Source organism: Procambarus clarkii, chromosome 3, assembly GCF_040958095.1.
Source record: "Procambarus clarkii isolate CNS0578487 chromosome 3, FALCON_Pclarkii_2.0, whole genome shotgun sequence".
NCBI lineage: Eukaryota > Metazoa > Arthropoda > Malacostraca > Decapoda > Cambaridae > Procambarus > Procambarus clarkii.
In genome coordinates, this window is record NC_091152.1 from 17,828,996 (window position 1) to 17,847,994 (window position 18,999).

At 40.8% G+C, this 18,999-nt stretch overlaps 1 protein-coding gene across 2 annotated transcripts in view; it reads right to left on the bottom strand.

Moving 5' to 3' along the window:
- Nucleotides 1-314: 314 nt before the first annotated feature.
- Unr (cold shock domain-containing Unr) overlaps nucleotides 315-18,999 on the bottom strand; it is a 65,898-nt gene continuing 47,213 nt past the window's right edge. For both annotated transcript variants that reach the window (XM_045746647.2, XM_045746646.2), the window contains exons 13-17: nucleotides 17,328-17,466; nucleotides 16,053-16,152; nucleotides 15,597-15,761; nucleotides 8,486-8,654; nucleotides 315-2,397 (exon numbers count right to left, since the gene is read on the bottom strand). In XM_045746647.2, coding sequence (XP_045602603.2) covers nucleotides 2,220-2,397; nucleotides 8,486-8,654; nucleotides 15,597-15,761; nucleotides 16,053-16,152; nucleotides 17,328-17,466 — 751 coding nt within the window. In that variant the 3' untranslated portion in view covers nucleotides 315-2,219. The remainder of the gene's footprint in view (nucleotides 2,398-8,485; nucleotides 8,655-15,596; nucleotides 15,762-16,052; nucleotides 16,153-17,327; nucleotides 17,467-18,999) is intronic.

An 18,999-nucleotide genomic window follows, 5' to 3' on the forward strand; every position in this document is an offset into this window, starting at 1 on the left:
AATAACCTACCGACAACGGTATCAAAATGGGTCACAGGCATCCACACACTGACCAGTCCACAACGTAGTTAAACTTCGTATGCTTTTGAGTAGGCCAGACAAATGGTAAAGAACTAGCAGTATGAAGATTTATTGGGCATAGACTTGTGGTGTCACAGGTAAGGTTAAACATTGTCAACACAACAGTACCTTCGAGTGCATTATGTATAAATACGTCTATTTTGCGTATTTATCCCTCTTAGTTGCGTGGGATCACAGACTTTAACACAGCCTTATAGTTGAGGTATAATTATGGAAACTCATTTGCAGATCATCATTTTCCTTTGTGAAAGAACATCAGTTCTGAGCCTTCTTTTTTTTTATTTGAGTCGACAGAAAATGATTTTAACCACCAAAGAATCTGAAGAAAGAATGGCAATGTTTATTCAGAATCTGAGGATTTTTTCTCCAGATTCTTTGAAAAGAAGCTGCCATGTTCGGGTAGTTAACACCACTTTCCCAAAAAAACTATGAACCAATTTTGCTACCACAAGTAGTTTAAAACATTGCAACTCAACAACTATGAAATATAGATGTATATCTAGTCATTATAAAATTTGTCATGTCTATCAATTGCTGAAATTTTAAGCAGGTTTTTATACGCATATTTAAAGCCTAAATGAAATCAAGGAGCTCAAAACTGTTGCTCTCACCTTTAAACAGACTATCACATTTTCCTTGGATATAATGGCATCAATTTCTTAAGTTTATAAATATTTCATCAAGTGCTACACTGCACAACACCATACACAACCTCTTACCAAGTCATGCATTGCCCTTGCAGGGATAACGGCAGGTCCCCTGACCAGGTAACAATAACTGTGTTAGGGCTGCTGAGCAGTAGCCGTCCCATGGATATGATGGATGAATGGAAGCTTTGTATTTTTACCTGCTTGTATAATAGGTTTGTGATTATGTACATTATGTAGGTATTTTTATAACACATACATACAGTATATACTCGAAAGCCACAATTACAGGCATATATGATGCCATGTCATGTAACAATTCCACTATCCTGCCTCAAAGTCATTTAAAATTAAAATTCACAGCTTTAAATTTAAATGACTTAAATCGATATAATTTTGACATGATGGGTAGAAATGGCCTACCAAGGCAGAATGTTGCGGGGCCACCCGACAGCTGCATCACTCCTGCTTGAACCAAAGTACGGTATTTTCAACTGTCGACCATATCAAAGTAAACCATCATTTATCAGTTGGCCAAAATATCCAAGGACAACGAGATATGCCAATACCTGTATGTTTTTGATGACTGCTATAATCTCTACCCTACAATTAATTAATAACACTGAAATCTTAAGCAAAGTGGTTAAGTAGTGCTTACATTCATCAATAATGATTCATAATAAGAAATTTTGGCAAGTCATATACACAATCAAATGTCATTTGGGGATTGTTCTGCACTCATAAAATATCACCTACAACTACAATGAAAATGAGACTGTTAAGCTCCAAGTTGTGACAATCTAGGTAGTTAAACAACAAGTGCTCACACAACATTCACTCTCCCTGACATCATTCACTCACTTGGGGGACAATCACTGCAGGTAAAGTTTGCAAAGTATGATGACCTTTTTCTATTATTAAGCATCACTAAACTACATGGAGATGCAGAACAAGCAACAAAAGCAAGGGAAAAATTATCACCCTAAGTGGCCTCCAGTAGGAAAACGTTTTGCGAACACATTCGTTACACTCACTCCAACAAATTCAGCAATACTGGGTTACAACGTGACATTGCAAGTGCTCTCGGCTCCAGCACCAACCACACCACCACCAACATCAAACTCCCAGCCATTACTTACTTCTCCTTCAATGAATGAATCACATTCTTACTCAATCTCCTTCTTCCACACCACTTATTCTCTATTGATCTTTAACTGTTTGCCTCAAGGTCTTGGCAAAGTTTTTGAAAAGCCAACATACATATGCATATACATGTACATACATATGCATGCATACATACACAAACTACAAACTTCCATTTCAAATACGAGACAGACAGACAGACTTCACCAAAAATGTTATGAGAATTTAAAATTGTATTGGATGTTTGATTCCATTCTGCTATAGTCTTGTAATAATATATCAAGGTAGGAAGGCGAGGGAAGGATGGAACTGGTTGGGGAAGGGGGAGGGAGGGGAAAAGGGAGGGAGTTAAGGTTCTTCAGTGGGCACAGTTTCGGATATTGTGCGTTCTAAAATAAATCCCTTGGTGCCATCGGGACCTTTTGGTTGGCGTAAAACAGTCATGCGTGGCTTACTATTGTCGCATTGCAAGTTCTTGAGTCTACTGATGAGACGATCAGGCCGTTGTGTTGGAACAGTTTTAGACCTGTAAAAAAAAAAAAAAAATAAAAAAAAAACTTTGGTACATAAAGTAATAACCTTAAAATAGTTTTACATTAATAATGAACAATCATAAATAAATACATCACTACATTTATTAGTGGCTGTATCTATCAATAATTCTCCATTCCCAAGTAAAGGAGAGAAAATAAGATATATTTATTGTTATTTACATTATGGTATGGACGCCTGCTGGTTAAGGCAAGGTAATGTGTGAGGGAGGGGGACAGGCATTGTTTACATAAAGAATTAAGTACTGTACATGGCTGTATTCATTTCGACTTGCAGGGGGCACATTAAAATAAGATGGAACATAAAATAAGATTTATACAATAAAAATAAGTACTCAATTAAACATGCTTCTTAGAATACTGTAAAGTGAAATTCAAACTTCAAAACTGTATTTTATATATATATATATATATATATATATATATATATATATATATATATATATATATATATATATATATATATATATATATATATATATATATATATATATATATATATATATATATATATATATATATATATATATATATATATATATATATATATATATATATATATATATATATATATATATATATATATATATATATATATATATATATATATATATATATATATATATATATATATATATATATATATATATATATATATATATATATATATATATATATATATATATATATATATATATATATATATATATATATATATATATATATATATATATATATATATATATATATATATATATATATATATATATATATATATATATATATATATATATATATATATATATATATATATATATATATATATATATATATATATATATATATATATATATATATATATATATATATATATATATATATATATATATATATATATATATATATATATATATATATATATATATATATATATATATATATATATAAATATATATATATTACATACACACACACACACTATTCTCACCAAAAGCATAACATCTGTACTTCTCCATTAACGCACATCTCTGCTGTGTATGTTCTTCCTTGTATATTCAAGGGAAAGTTTTCAAACTAAGAAACTAAATGTGGATGGATATAGATTCCGTTAATGTAATTTCCACACAACACATTTGGAAAACAGATGAGTAGTCAGAGAGAGAGAGAGAGAGACTGCACTGTTAGAACAATACCAGAGAACCTAATGAATCTCATATCTTTAAATAAAACAATGATATTGTATATCAAGATGTAAAAGGAATTGTGAGAATGTCAACAGCTAATACAGCCTTTAAAGATTCTTGTACATGACAGCATTAACGCTTTGAAGATCGTATTTTCTGGGGTAGCCCCCTAGGGCCAGATTCACGAAAGCACTTACACAAGCACTTACGAACCTGTACATCTTTTCTCAATTTTTGGCGGCTTTGTTTCCAATTATCAAACAATTAATGAGCTCCGAAGCACCAGGATGCTGTTTATAACAATAACAGATGAATGGGAAGTTTTCATGGTTGTAAACTGTTTAATAAATGTAACCAAAGCCGTCAAAGATTGAGGAAAGATGTACACGTTCGTAAGTGCTTGCACAAGTGCTTTCGTGAATCTGGCCCCTGGTGACTGCTTGAGCTATCTCGCAGAGATTGCTCCTAAGAGGAAGGGTTTGACCTACCAGGAACCAGAACCTGGCCCCCCACATGGAGTCGCAGAGTGCGTGCCATTCTGCTAACCCAATGGGAAAGCATCCAATCACCACAACATTAGACAACTACATGCATCACAGAAAAAAAAATCTTGAAACTACCAAACACCTCTCCAAACAATTCAAAAGAACAATTTGATACATTCAAAATAATTTTGAACCTGTTAGTACCTACCTTGAACCTAGGTAAACACCTCCAAAGGATACCTGATCAACCAGGCTGTGATTCATACGTCAGGCTGCGAGCAGCGGCGTCCCAACAGCATGGTTGACTAGTCCAGCAATGAGAAGGCCTGGTCGAGGACCGGGCCATGGGGATGCTAAGCTACGCATGTCTAAGTCACGCCACATGCTAATCATCGCACGGTAAGGTAACCAATAACCTGCCTAGGTGGCCAGGAGCCTGTGCCCCCCTTTTCCCCGCCAATACTCCAAAGTCAGTTCTTTAGCTGATGAGGACTATACACAATGTTGTAGTGTGTGTAGGATGCCATCAGAAGAGGCAGGTCCTTATGCTTTTAAGCCAATTGCCAGCCATCCTTGTACTTTGTCCTGTAAGGGACCATTACCTTATGTATTTCAATTTTCGGCATTTGCTTCACAAGTGTTCTCTACCTGGCTTGTTGTTTGGGCTTGACTTTTTTAGTGCTTCAGGCTGCACGAGCCCAGGGTTTCCTTCCATGGCTGCCCACTACTGCTTTCCCTGCACTTGGTTATTTCTCTGGTAAGTTTGAGTGTTCGCCTTTTTGAGTGCCAGGCTACCCAGGAGCAGGCCTTACCTTGAGTATTTCAAGTCTTTGGCTTCTTTGTTTAGGCCCTCGGTTGGGGGCATTCATTTTTGGCTGGGTTTGGGTACACTGGGCATGATTATCCATATGGCACACTGCAGTCATCCTGTGTAGCCCTGACTTTGGTAGCTATGCAAGAAAATTGTTCTTTCAGCAAGTATCCCGTGCCCAGGTGTCCCGTATAGCGAATTAACTTCAGGCTCCTGTTAATTCCCGCGCAGTGTTTCAGCATGCCTTCCCCACGGATTAGCCCATCAAACCTGCTCTCACTATTTACATGTTTGAGGCGAGTTTGTTCACCTGCTGTATGGTGATAATCATTATTTCTACCTCCACCTTACTGCCTGTTGGGTAGTTGACAGAGTCCTGTGGTACTTGTGCCCTTAGTCTATTTTATTCAATCTGGCTTATAAACTAAAACTAATGTGAATGTTTATCAGGTCGTTGCTGCACTGCAGGCCAGGTTTGCCTGTATTGAACATTTGTGGCTTTATACTCATTTGTATGCCCCAGAATTGGCATGTATTGAGAACATAAGGAAAGAAGTAAGTAATTATCAAAAGAAGGCACCAAACCGAGAAGGCTCTGTAGCACCATCAAATGTGCGGAATAATCAGAGGGCGCTAAATATTACCAAGGATGCCAATACGAGAACAGAAACCCATAAGGCGAACGATATCAAAAGTATCAGATTCACCAAGAATTCTACCAAGGGACAAGCGACCGCGGGGGACGGTCGGAAAACAAGAGACACGCTCATCCCAGAAGTCAGGACATTCAACAAGGATATGCACGACCGTAAGAGGAACAATGCAATTTGGACAATAAGGAGCAGGGCGGCGCTCCATTAAGTGACCATGAGTTAAGCAAGTACGGCCAATATGCATCCTCACCCGAGCCGTTTCCCATCGCCGGTAACAGTGGTAGGAGGACGGCCACGAGGACACACAACTCTTTAAGAAAGTACTATACGCAGTTTGTTCCAGTAACAGAAGACCAACAACTCTGCCAACGGGCAAGGATGGAGGAATGAATAACTGGGTAAAAATCAGAATAAGGAATACTTTTATGAGAGATGGGACAAGAGCGAACAGCTTCCCTATTGGCAGCATCCGCACGCTCATTTAAAAACACCAATATGGCAGGGAACCCAGCAAAACTCAACCGATTTAAATTTACTGTCAATAAGAAACGGCCAATGCTGTATCTCGACAACTACTGAATGAACTGGATTAAAGGACCCGAGAGCTATGAGGGCACTACGAGAGTCAACGACATCTACAAAGGAAAATTGACAAGAAAGCAGGAGATGAAGAATAGAGAGAATAGCATAAAGTTTCTCTTTGAAGATGCCAGTCTCTGGAGGTAAGCGACACATAAGTGCTGTCAGGAAAAACAAAGGAATAGCCTACACCGTCCGCAGACTTAGACCCATCGGTGAAGATGGAAACGGAGCAGGAGTGTGAAGAAAAGTGCTCAAGGAAAAGGCATTTCAGAACCGTAGGAGGGGTAAAAGCTTTAGTGATGCGGGTTAAGGATGTACAAAACTGCAGAAGGGGGACTCTCCACGGGGACAAAGAAGGAACAACACGAGGAGAAATATTAGAAATATGAACTGAAAGAGAATCCTGTAAGTGAGATAACCGGACAGAAAGAGGGAGGTGGTGAAGAGGAACAGGAACCGCAGGAGGGATAAAAGTTATAGCACAACAGAGGCGAGAGGAAGGATGTTGTAAGGACCGCGCAAGACAGCGACGACAGTAGTGATCACAGCGGTCCTGGAGAGACAGGAAGCCAGTGTCAACATACAAGCTCAGGACGGGAGTCGAACGAGAAGGCACCAGATCCGAGGTGCAACCCAGTATGGTGCAACGCATCAAGATGGCGAAGAGTAGAAGGAGAAGCAGACTAGTAAGCAGGGCAACCATAATCAAGTTTAGACAGGAAGAGAGAGGGATGTAAAGCGAGGAGTGTGCGCCTATCCGCCCCCCAAGAAGTATGGGACAACACCTGAATGAGGGTAAGGGCCTTAGAGCATTCAACACGGAGGTAAGAGATATGGGGCGACCAAGACAACAAACGAGTGTCAAAAATCAACCCCAAAAGCTTAGCAGAATCTTTGTACACAACGGGGTCACCATAAAACGACAAGAAGGACGAAGAACGACACGCTTTCGAGTAAGTCATAGCACAAGTCCTAGACGTAGAGAACCTGGAGCCATGATCGGTGGCCCAAGACGACACGGCATCAATCGCAAGTTGAAACCGGCGTTGAAGAAGAGGTGAATCATCACCCCGACGGCAAAGGGTAAGATTGTCAACATAGAGAGCGGAGAAGACACCAGAAGGAAGAGAGGAAACAAGACCATTTAGGGCAACCAGAAAGAGTAGTGCTCAGAACACTACCCTGGGGTACACCTTCGTATTGCTGAAAAGAGGCAGAGAGAGCGGTACCAAGCCTCACCAGAAAGGAACGACGAGAGAGGAAGCTTTGGAGAAAGAGGGAGATTACCACGATGGCCAAAAGAATGAAGTTGGGACAGAATATGATAGCGCCAGGTGGTGTCTTAAGCCTTTTCCAGGTCAAAAATGACAGCAACAACGGAAGTCTTCGCAGCAGAAGCAGTACGAATATAGACCTCCAAGTTCACCAGGACATCTGTTGTGCTGCGGCACTTGCGGAAACCAAAATGAGAAGGGGAGAGGTGGTGATAGTGTTCCAAGAACATCAGACAAACGTTAACCATGGAACAAACAAATGTACCGTTTCCTCACAAAGATACGGGCAGCAGAACAATGGAGAGGTGATAGAAAACGTAAGGGAACAAAGGGAGCATCAGAGCAAATCAAGAGAGCAGAAGAGTTAGGAGCCTCAGCAACAATGTTCTGGGCAACAGATTCAGGCATCTCAACAGGAGAAGCAGAACGAGAGCAAACATGATGGCCATTGGGAAAGCTATGGACATCAGCCTGCACTGACAGGCGGCGCGGAGAGCTAAGAGATGGAGAAGAAGGATCAGAGGGAGACGAGGAAGAAGACACAGGAGACAAGACAGACCGGGTAGAAAGAAGGGAACCCCAAACAGAGAGCCATGGGGAGGGGGGGACCTTTCGGGATAGAGCTCAAAGGAACAGAGGAGGCGGCGTGACTGGGTCTAAGGCCTGGAAACAGTTGTGAGACTGAGGATGGAGGGAAGGACAAGGAGAGAGAGCGCAACACACGAGCACAAGAGACGTTAGCATGAAGTATTTGGCCCACAAAGCGGGACCAAACAAGGCTCAATATGCATCAGTACGGGAAGGAATCGAGCGAGTGCGGCCGTGCCGAGGACGGCGTTAAGAACCCCCCCCCCCTACCCAAGTTTCAATCAAAATCAGTTGGAGTATACCTACTCCACAAGTGCTGTTTCTGAGGAAAGTAAAGGTGATCAAAGCCTGCCATATAGACCAAAATGCAATTCAAAACATTGAAATTTTGAAAGTAATGCCACTGTAAGGTTATGATAATTAATACTAGAAATAGAAGTACAGTACACAACATGCAACAAATAATGCGTGTCAAATATAGCTTACATAATGCGAGAGATGCTGCAAGCCGAGGATTTTCCTGTCTTCTGATTGGTGATAATGACAAACTCCACCTCATCACCTGGGCTCAAGGAGTTCCCATCCTTCACTTCTGACTGGTGGAAGAAGAGCTTCTTCCCTTCTTCTGTTTCATAATTCAGGAATCCGTACTGACCTGGTAAAAGAACAGATATAAAATATAACACATTGAAGTGACTCCATATGTAAACAGTCTTCATACTATTGTCTTGCAATAGTGTGAATGTGGTGCATTATGGCATTTGAGTAGTAAATCAATTGGGTGAACCATGTGTACTGCCCGAGGCAGTCAGCCCACGTGAACCCTGGCGGAGAATGTCCGCATTCTCTGAAGCATCGTGCTCTTATATAATTATTTAAATATTGGTTACATTCAGATGATGATGTGAAGGTTCTCCATCAATTTATCATTATATATATATAATAAACTTAGCAACAGTTGTTAATAATTTGTTCATATTGAATTTAACATAAATGGCAATGCAAATGTAATGTTTTTCTGGTGGTGCCCCCTGGTGGCTCCTTAAAACTGACCCCCCCCCTTGGTGGCACCTTAAAACTGCCCCCCCCCCCCCCGCCTTGATGGCACCTTAACCCTTACACTGCTCAGGGGTCCTTGGGACATTTATACCTTAGTGCGCAAGAAAAAAAAAAAAATTCAAAATTTTTTTTCCGTCTTCTAAACATGTTAATTTGTGTCCCCTGAGCACGGAAAAAATAAAAAAAAATCGTAGGTGACATATTTTGGGCGCAATTGACCGAGGAAGTCTGGCAAAAAGTGGGCGTTGACAGAGCGGTCGTCAGACCCGGTCAGCGTCACCCGCGTTGACAGATGGGAGTTGCCACAAAGATATTATTACCCAATTGTTTCAATGTCTCCGATTGATTTTTTCTTAGTTTTTTTGCAGTAATATTATTCAATAGTGTGTATTGTAATATATTTATATAATAAAAGTGGTTAATAATCGCTATACTCAAAAGTATGATGTGCATATTAGTGATTCAATTATTATGTTTATAAAACTATAAACAAATAGTTTTGCTGCTATTACACTCTATACACAGGTTATATATAAGTATTGGCATGTTTTGGTCACCATAATGAACCACTAAGTTGGTATTGAGAGTCGAAAAGCAACAAGGAGTGACCGCCACACACCAGCCAGCCACTTGCTGCCACTCCCTCAACACACGCACTAACTTTCTCCCCCAACAATACCAGTTGTGGTGTTATTACACTATATACAGACGTTATATATAAGTATGTATATATTTTGTTCACCACAACTGTACAGCTAAGCTGATATAGTTAGTTCAGGCACCAAGAGTCGTCGCTATACACAGATGGCGGCTGGCGGCTCCCTCACTCTGTCAAGGTCACACGCACTAAACTTTCTCCCCCAACAATACCTTTTGCAGTGTTATTACCCTATATACACATATTATATATAAATATCTACACGTTTTATGCACCGTAACTGTACACGTAAGCATGTAGTGCGCCCAAAGAGCATAGTGGCCACCCTCTAAACAGCTAGACAAATCGTGCAGATGACGTCACCTCCGTCACCCATATGGCTCCTCCCTGCATAATCCTTTTGCTGTTATTACACTAATACACACATTATATATAAGTATCTACATTTGTGTTCACCATAGAGAACCACTGAGCTGGTATGGTGAATGCAGACAATAACAGGTGACCACACAGTCAGTAAACGATGCAATCTCCCTCCGTCTCTCAGCATCACTCCTCCCACAGCGCTAATTATTACAACAATCCTGCTATTATCACAACCCTGGTTATTTATATCACAGTCATTGGTCATCTGTAATATTGTCATCGCTAAATAATAACAATTATATATTTATTTTGACATTTTTCGGCGATGCTGTGGTCACAAGCTGAACATCAATGCTGTTCGCTCATGCTGCGTGCGCCGGCCTTGGTTGCTCCAACAGTACTGTGCCTCTCACACCTGAGAATATTGCCCACGATTTTTTTTTTAAATTGCATCTGTTTACAAGAGCCCTGAGGAAGCTACTGTGAACCCCGTGTAGCCGCGGGCCATTTGAATCAGGCCTGGCACCCTATGGCGTATATATACGCCATGCGCACCATGGGACATGTTACTCAGGGCGTATATATACGCCATGCGCAGTTTAAGGGTTAAAACTGACCCCCCTGCCTTGGTGGCACCTTAAAACTGACCCCCCCCCCGCCTTGGTGGCACCTTAAAACTGACCCCCCTGCCTTGGTGGCACCTTAAAACTGCCCCCCCTGCCTTGGTGGCACCTTAAAAGTGCCCCCCCCCCCCCCGCCTTGGTGGCACCTTAAAACTGACCCCCCTGCCTTGGTGGCACCTTAAAACTGACCCCCCCGCCTTGGTGGCACCTTAAAACTGCCCCCCCCCCGCCTTGGTGGCACCTTAAAACAGCCACAAAAGTTCTGTAGTGACCTTTAGCCCTTTGTACACTGGAGTCCTCTTTGCACAGGGGCCTTTAATAGTGTCTGGGGGAGAGTTTCTCTGATCCCCATTCCATATAATAGTATGACTGCTTGGCTGTTCTCTTGGGATCAACCCCAGGTCCTGTTTGGCACCTCTGAGTTAGTCATATTTTCAGAGGTTTCCGTCTACCTGCATTGCGCCTTCTGTGGCTAGGCTACCTTGTGAAAGTTCCAGGGATCAATGGCCCTGTGGCCGAGTCTCCGATCAGGCCTCCTGGTTGGCCGTCTGGTCAATCAGGCTGTTGGATGTGGCTGCTCACATCTTGACATCTGTATCACAGCCTGGTTGATAAAGTATTCTTTGGAGTTGTTTGCCGAGTTCTCTCTTGAACTCCATGAGACCGGACAGTTATGCCTCTTATGTGTAGCGGAAGTGTTGAAAAGTCTTGGGTCCTTGATGTTGACAGTTCTCCCTCAACATACCTATTGCACCTCTGCTTTTCAATGGAGCTATTCAGCACATCCTGCCATGTTCACTGGTTTCATGTGATGTAATTTCCATGTTCAGATTTGGAACCAGTCCCTCTAATATTTTTCACGTAGATTATTATGTACAATACCTCTCTCGCCTGCGCTCTAGAGAGTACAGATTTAGAAGTTTTAATGTCCTAATAATTAAGTTGACTTATAGAGTGGATTCCAGCAGTTAAGGGTCTTGCAAATTCTCTAAGTCAGCAATTTATCCAGCTTTGAATGGGGCTGAAGGTGTGCAACAATATTCACCCTAGAGAGCACTAGTGTCTTGAAAATTATCATCAATAGTATTGCATTCTTGCTTAGAAGGTCCTTGTTATCCAATCTTACAGTCGTGACAGCTACTTTCTTGTGTTCTTTAAAGGCAAGATCTTCTCATATGATTACTTCTAGATCCTTTACACTGCCTTTTCGTTCTATAATTTGATCCCGTTTAAGATATGGTTTCCATTTTTATATTTTCGTTTTTTTTCTGTGGCTCATGAGCTGGAACTTATTTTCATTAATCACATTATCTGTGGCGCACTGAAAGACCTGATTTACATCAGATTGGAGGTTTGCCGTGTCCTCTATCTACTTGCATGAAAATCCTAGTGTCATCTGCAAATGATGATACAGTACTGTAGTTTGTCCTAGTCTATGTCCGAATATGAGGATGAGAAAAAGTACTGGAGCAAGTACAGTACCTTAGGAAACTGAGCTTTTCACAGTAGATGATCCAGATTTTACTGTGTTGAGTATTACATTCTGGATTCTGTTTGTTAGGAAGTTGAATATCCATCTCCCTACTTTGCCAGAAATTCCTTTAGCATGCATTTTGTGCTCAATAACAACATCTTGAGGTTATCTTGAGATGATTTCGGGGCTTTAGTGTTCCCACGGCCCGGTCCTCGACCAGGCCTCCCCCCCCAGGAAGCAGCCTGTGACAGCTGACCAACACCCAGGTACCTATTTTACTGCTAGGTAACAGGGGCATAGGGTGAAAGAAACTCTGCCCATTGTTTCTCGCCGGCGCCTGGGACCACAGGATCACAAGTCCAGCGTGCTGTCCGCTCAGCTCTCTGAACATGGTCACATTTGTCGTAAGCTTTTACAAAGTCTGAGTATATTACATTTGTGTTTTGCTCGTCTTCCATGGCATCTAAGTGTCAGTGATCTAGCAACTGTGAGAGGCAGGAGCACCCTGTTCTGAACAAGTGATGCCCAGGATTATGTAAATCTTGTGATTCCGTGTGATTTATAATATTACTTCTTAGTAATATTAGCAAATAGACAGCAAATAGACACCCTTGTGTGCTGGATGATGATCTCTGGAATTATTCTTGTGTTTGGTTCTCTGAAATTTCATTTTGCCCATATGCACTCTGCAACTGTTCGTTTAGTGCCTCGCACATTCCCTTTTTATTCTCCGTAAATGTGCTTCGCGTTTTCAACTTCTGAACTTTATCCTTACCTGCAACTTTCTTTTAATGAATTTGTAGAATAGGCCTGGTTCTGCTTTTCAATTGTCCACTATTGCTTTCTAAAAATTTCTTTCTGACTCCTCCTCATCTTCATGTAGTTGTGTCTTGCTTCTTTGTACTGCTGGTCTGTTTGAGGGTTTGGCTTCTTCCTATACTGATAACATGTGTGTGTTTTTTGGTCTCTGGTGCTCTCACAATTTGTGTTGAACCAATCCAGTTTCCTACTTCTGCATCCCTATTTTGATATAAATTTTGTTGTGCCATCATCATATATTTCACAAAACTTTACACACATCACATTTACTTCCTTGCCTAACAGCATGTCTTCCCACTCAAATTCATTGAAGGACTTTAAGTTCCTCATAATGTCCTTTCCTGAAATCAGGTTTTTCCACGGCTCCATTTTCCTCATTCTCTTCTCAATTATAATGCATTCCAAACTTTATTGCCAAAAGGACATGGTCACTTACCCAAAGGGAGAAGGTACTGAATGTCACATCTCTCTTTTTCCTGGTGAATATCAGATCCAGCACTGAAGGAACAGCCTCTTCCCTCATCATCGTTGCTTGTTTAACGCGTTGATACATGCACGCCTCCAGGATGAGGTTTACGAATCTACCAGTTGAACAGGCCTCCATTCTTGCTGTGTACATTTTCCAGTCTATGGATTTCAAGTTTAAGTCACCAAGTACCAACAGTCGTCATCTACCTCTGTCTGCACTTGCTTTAATCTCTCTCAAGATCCTTATGAGGCCCCTCTTGTTTGTCATCCAGCACCACCTATGTCCGTGTGGTGCATGCCAGTGGACTGTACGTATTTATGATTATCAGTGTCACCCTAATTAAAATCTCCAGTGCCATCATGTCAACTTCCGGTGGGCTGTCAATCTTTAGGTGTTCTTTCACCAGAACGGCACCGCCGCCACCTTCCTTAATTTCTTCTGTATCGTCTCCAAACTGAATAGTCCCCTAGAAATCTCATGTAAAATACCATCTTTGTGTTTCATCTTTGTTAATTTGACAATATCTGGCATCTTAAGCTTCATTAGGTCATTTAGCTACAGTATTTTGTTTTTTATCTCCCTCCATCTATGTAAGTAGATAAAATTTTTAACATGTTCCCTCTTCCCTTGAAACTTTTACTTACCTTTTCTCTAGTGATTTTGTCAGTTTGTCTTTTTATACCATTTCACAGGCTTATCTATCCTTATAACCTAGAAAAAAAAATAGATTTCTTCTTCGTACCTGCTCTCATTTAGTCATTTTGCTTCAAAAAATTTGTGTTTCAGCTTCTTTGGCTTTCTTTAAAAGATCTAGTCTTAATGACCATAATTTCCCCCTTCCTTATCACTAATTTCCTAACATTCTTGAGTACTGTACTTCTTCCATCTGTTTAGCTCCGTTTAGGGGGGATCCTCAAAGGTCGATCTTTCCCTTTTTCGTACCTGACAATTCTCCTGTAGTCACAGACACACTGGTTGTAAGACCTTCCACTAGCCTAACAACTGGATTCACTACTTTTGCTGCTTCTGTGGCTCTTTCTGATCTGACAGGGGGCCTGACAGCCGAGTGGACAGCGCTTCGGATTCATACTCCTAAGGTTCCGGGTTTGATCCCCGGTGGAGGTGGAAAAAAAGGGGGCAGAGTTTTTTCACCCTGATGCCCCAGTTCAGCTATCAGTACATAGGTACCTGGGAGTTAGAAAGCTGCTACGTGCTGCTTCCTGGGAGTGTGTAACAAAAAGGAGGCCTGGTCGAGGACCGGGCCGCAGGGACGCTAAGGCCCCGAAATCACCTCAAGATAACCTAGATGTTATCTCCTTTTCTTTGCAACCCACAATTATTAGGGACTTACTTTGATCAACTGTTTTGCACCAATTTTGGGTTTTATGCCGGTTCCTTTCTAATTTCCAGTGTAATTTTTCCCCGCTTGCTGCTGTTTCTGGCTTCCTTTACTGTTTCTTGTATTATTTCCTACTCGCTGGCCACTTGTGCATAGTGAAGTTGTATATCCTTCTTGCAGTGTTTCATTCTCTGTGTGACTTCCTCTATCTTTACTGGCAAAATATCTTTCCTGTTGAATTTCCTTACTAAACTTATTTTATTCACTCGCGTTTAGATTTGCTTTAACTTCGTCGAAAGCCATTTTCAATACTTTACTTTGCTCCTCCAGGCCTTTACGTTTGCCTTCCAGCGAGTCTTGTCGTGGCATAATTCCATTATTTGTTCCTCAAGACTTGATACTTGGCTACTAAAGTGTTCATTACTGTCCTTCAAATTTCCGATTATTTCCACATGAAAGTTTACAATAATCTCTAATGTTGCCAACATGTCGTACTGTCCTTGTTAACATCACAAAAATCCAGCCGAGTTGAGTTTTACTCTTGCTGGCACCATCTTGGATTTTGAACAAGAGTTCAATTATGCAATTCCTTACTTCCCATCCAATAACCTGACAGCATAACACATCCAGTGCTTATCTAACATTATCTAGAGTATGCAAGATAGGCACTTGGACACCACCTCAGTTATTGCGTGTGCATTCATACCTCAACTAAAATATTAGTACCCTATCATATTCTCGCTTGAAGAGAACTCTTAACAACCCATCTTCAACACACGTTGAAACTTGCCTTTAACAGCATCAACAGTAGCAATAAGCTTCTTGCGGATGGCCCGAATGAGGACTGCACGCCGGGACTCGTCCAGCTGGAAGGTGACTTGATCTCCCGGCTGCAGCAGTTCCCGTTTGTTGACAATACCAGTGATGCCAAACTCGTACTGAGGCAATCCTTCATCTAATCAAGGGGGGAGTTATTGGTACAGTAGTACATTATAAATCAAGATAAAAGGAACAACAAAGTACAAAAAAAGATGGAGGAGGCAGGAAATAATACCCTAGAAGACAAGAGAAAGAATGAGAATGTTATCATCTTCAAGCAATGCAGCATCTTTAAAAGAATGAGCCATGTAGAAACTCGATACTGTACTGTAGTTTTATTAAGAAACTCAACTATATTGTATGTAAACAATTTAAGTACTGCACTGATCTAGAGTATTAATAATGTCACAACCACATGAAAACTTACTTTCGTTGCCAACACAGACTAGACCACAATACTCTTGCTGGTCTGGGTTGATGGAGCGCATGGATCGAAGCACAGTCCCTTCAAAGATATCAGCCATGACCTTGAATACACAAAAAAAAAACTTACATTAAAGGGGACATCATATACATTAATATATCGCCTAAAGGAAATCCAAATCGGAATGTTAAGGTAAATGTATAATGCTTAGCTTTTAATTTTATTTGGTGCACTTGCTCCAACACACAAGTGAAATTAACATGATTTGATGGTTCTTGATATGAGAATTAAGCGTTACGTGTTTTGAAAGTTTTACATTTAAAGAATGTTAAATACACCGACAACTCGTTGATTCTGACCTCAGTAACTCTAATCTTTGGGCAATTTGGTCAAAACTGCAAGTGTGCACAATATGCAAATACATCAAAACAATGCATTATCAACAAATTAATATAAAAAACCCAACTTCAAATGTAATGAAGCATCACTATATGGACAGCCCTCAATAACAGCTCCCTATAGCTAGTTGCATTGAAATAGCTCAACACATGGAAGTTACACGAGCCCTTGTGTGACCTTAATAGCCTACCAGAGATCAGAAACCAAGACCTGCTTCCCCGACCCCTACATTACAGAGGCACAGGGAGCAGGGAAATCATGATCACACTCTTCAAAAAACACATCTTGAGAAAGGATGGGATGCAAAACAAACACGTGGAATGTTCATAGATAGTAAACAAAATGCAAGTCAATTATCCTCCCAGTAATTAGGTGATACACCCCCCTAGTAGCAGCTGACCACCACCAGGTGGCAGCACCACCAGAGATGACAGAGTCATATGTTCACAATTCTACCAACACACCTGGAATTAAGGGGGAGGGTCCAGAATGAGACTAGGCCCTCTGCCACCCCCCCCCCCACCACTTTAAAAGGCATTTCCATCACATTCAATTCTGGTTTTCTGGAGAGAGCCCTTACAATGGCTTCCTGTAGCAAACCACACAGAAAATAAATGGGCTATACCAGGGGACGAGAGGAGCAAAGGCCAAGGGTATTTGATTTACCCGTGGAGGTAGGCCTGGTCAGTCCTACTGCCGGGGGTATGGACCTGGCTGTGGGGACGTTGAGCCCCAAAATCAACGCAAGGTAAGGTAACCCCCACATAAGCCACTGCTGCACTTATGTAAATTATTTAATATCTAATGTTACTATCCCTTAAGAATTTCTGCATCAACAATCTATAAATTACTGTTATTACCATAAATAAATAACCTTACCTTGGGCATTGGAAGAGTCCCCTTAGAGAGTACATGAACATTCTCCGCAGACACCTTGCCTCCAGGTCCAGTGCGCGATGACAGCGTATATTCAACTTCTTGACCCAACTCGAAACTACTTGCATCTCCTTCCACATTACTGAGAAAAAAAAAAAATGGCCAAATAAATCTTTAATTATTTAAATTAATCATATGAACATAAATGACGAATGAAAAATATAATCACAATGAGTAACCTTTTAACCACTGTACTGTGCAAACCATGATATCATAGGCTGCCCTACATAAGACGTTTCTTAATACACATACAGTACGATTCAAAACTCCCGAAGGTACACGGGGCCCCACACCCTGTTTCTCAAGACTCCAGTAAACAGAAGCCATAATGAAAAAATGTCTGCATCCCTCCTGGTTTTGAGAGCCTCTGAGTGACCAAGCTCACAGCACAGCAGCGCAAGTCGGGGCAACAGCACCATTTAATAATCAGGAAAAAAATAAGTAACTGCAATTATTTTCCATTATCATAGATAATCCTGATTGTAATAAAAATTCTGTACAAGGTTCAGATATCAGTGAACACATTGCTAGTTATGTTTACAGCAGGAGGCAGACATTCACAGCGGAGGTTTGTGAATCTATGCATCGTGACCTCATCTTCCTTTAGAGGATAATATTGCGGAAAATGATGCGTATTCATAACTTAGTGATAGAAACCTGATAATAATAGCAATGCTGAAGTAATAATAGTGATGTGCATAGTATATTTCAGGATATTTAGCCATTAGGTGACACCGGCTGCTAGTCAGCTGGACACAGTGTATAGCTCAATACTGAACAAGATTTCATCACAATGTACACCAGAACTACTTATTAGTTCATAATACTTTACAGAAATATAGATAGGTGTATATAACATGTGTATGGAGTGTAATAACAGCAAAAGCACTGTTTCATTGATCTAATAATATAATGTGTGTCATAAGATATAGGCACCATATTTTTCAGCATAGCAAGGTTCCACACATTAAACTATATAAATTCCTCAAATTACACATTCTTGAATAATATTACTGAAAAAAGAAAAAGTTTATAAAACCATTCAGACATTGAAATAATTACGTAAAATTATATTTGCGGCAACCCACACCACTCTCCTTGGCCGAAGTTCACCACTGCTGGCGAGGTATCTCTCCAAGTGAATGCACTGTACTATATTGCCAGACGTTCTCGGCCCATTATGGCCAAAGTATGTCACAAAACAATATCTTGTTCAGCTCCCCCCCCCCCACCCCGATAAAAAAAATGTATTTTAATACAAGTAAAACAAAATTTGGGAAATAATTGTTTTCTGTGCATGGAGAGCCAGTCATATTAATAGCTGTACATTGCAGTGGTTAATATATATGCATGCAAACATTATCCTCTTATTCCTCACTTTTTATGGGGTCGGGAGGTTATCTTGAGATGATTTCGGGCCTTTAGTGTCCCCATGGCCCAGTCCTCGTCCAGGCCACCACCCCCAGGAAGCAGCCCTGTGACAGCTGACTAACTCCCAGGTACCTATTTACTGCTAGGTAACAGGGGCATAGGGTGAAAGAAACTCTGCCCATTGTTTCTCGCCGGCGCCCGGGATCGAACCCGGGACCACAGGATCACAAGTCCCGCGTGCTGT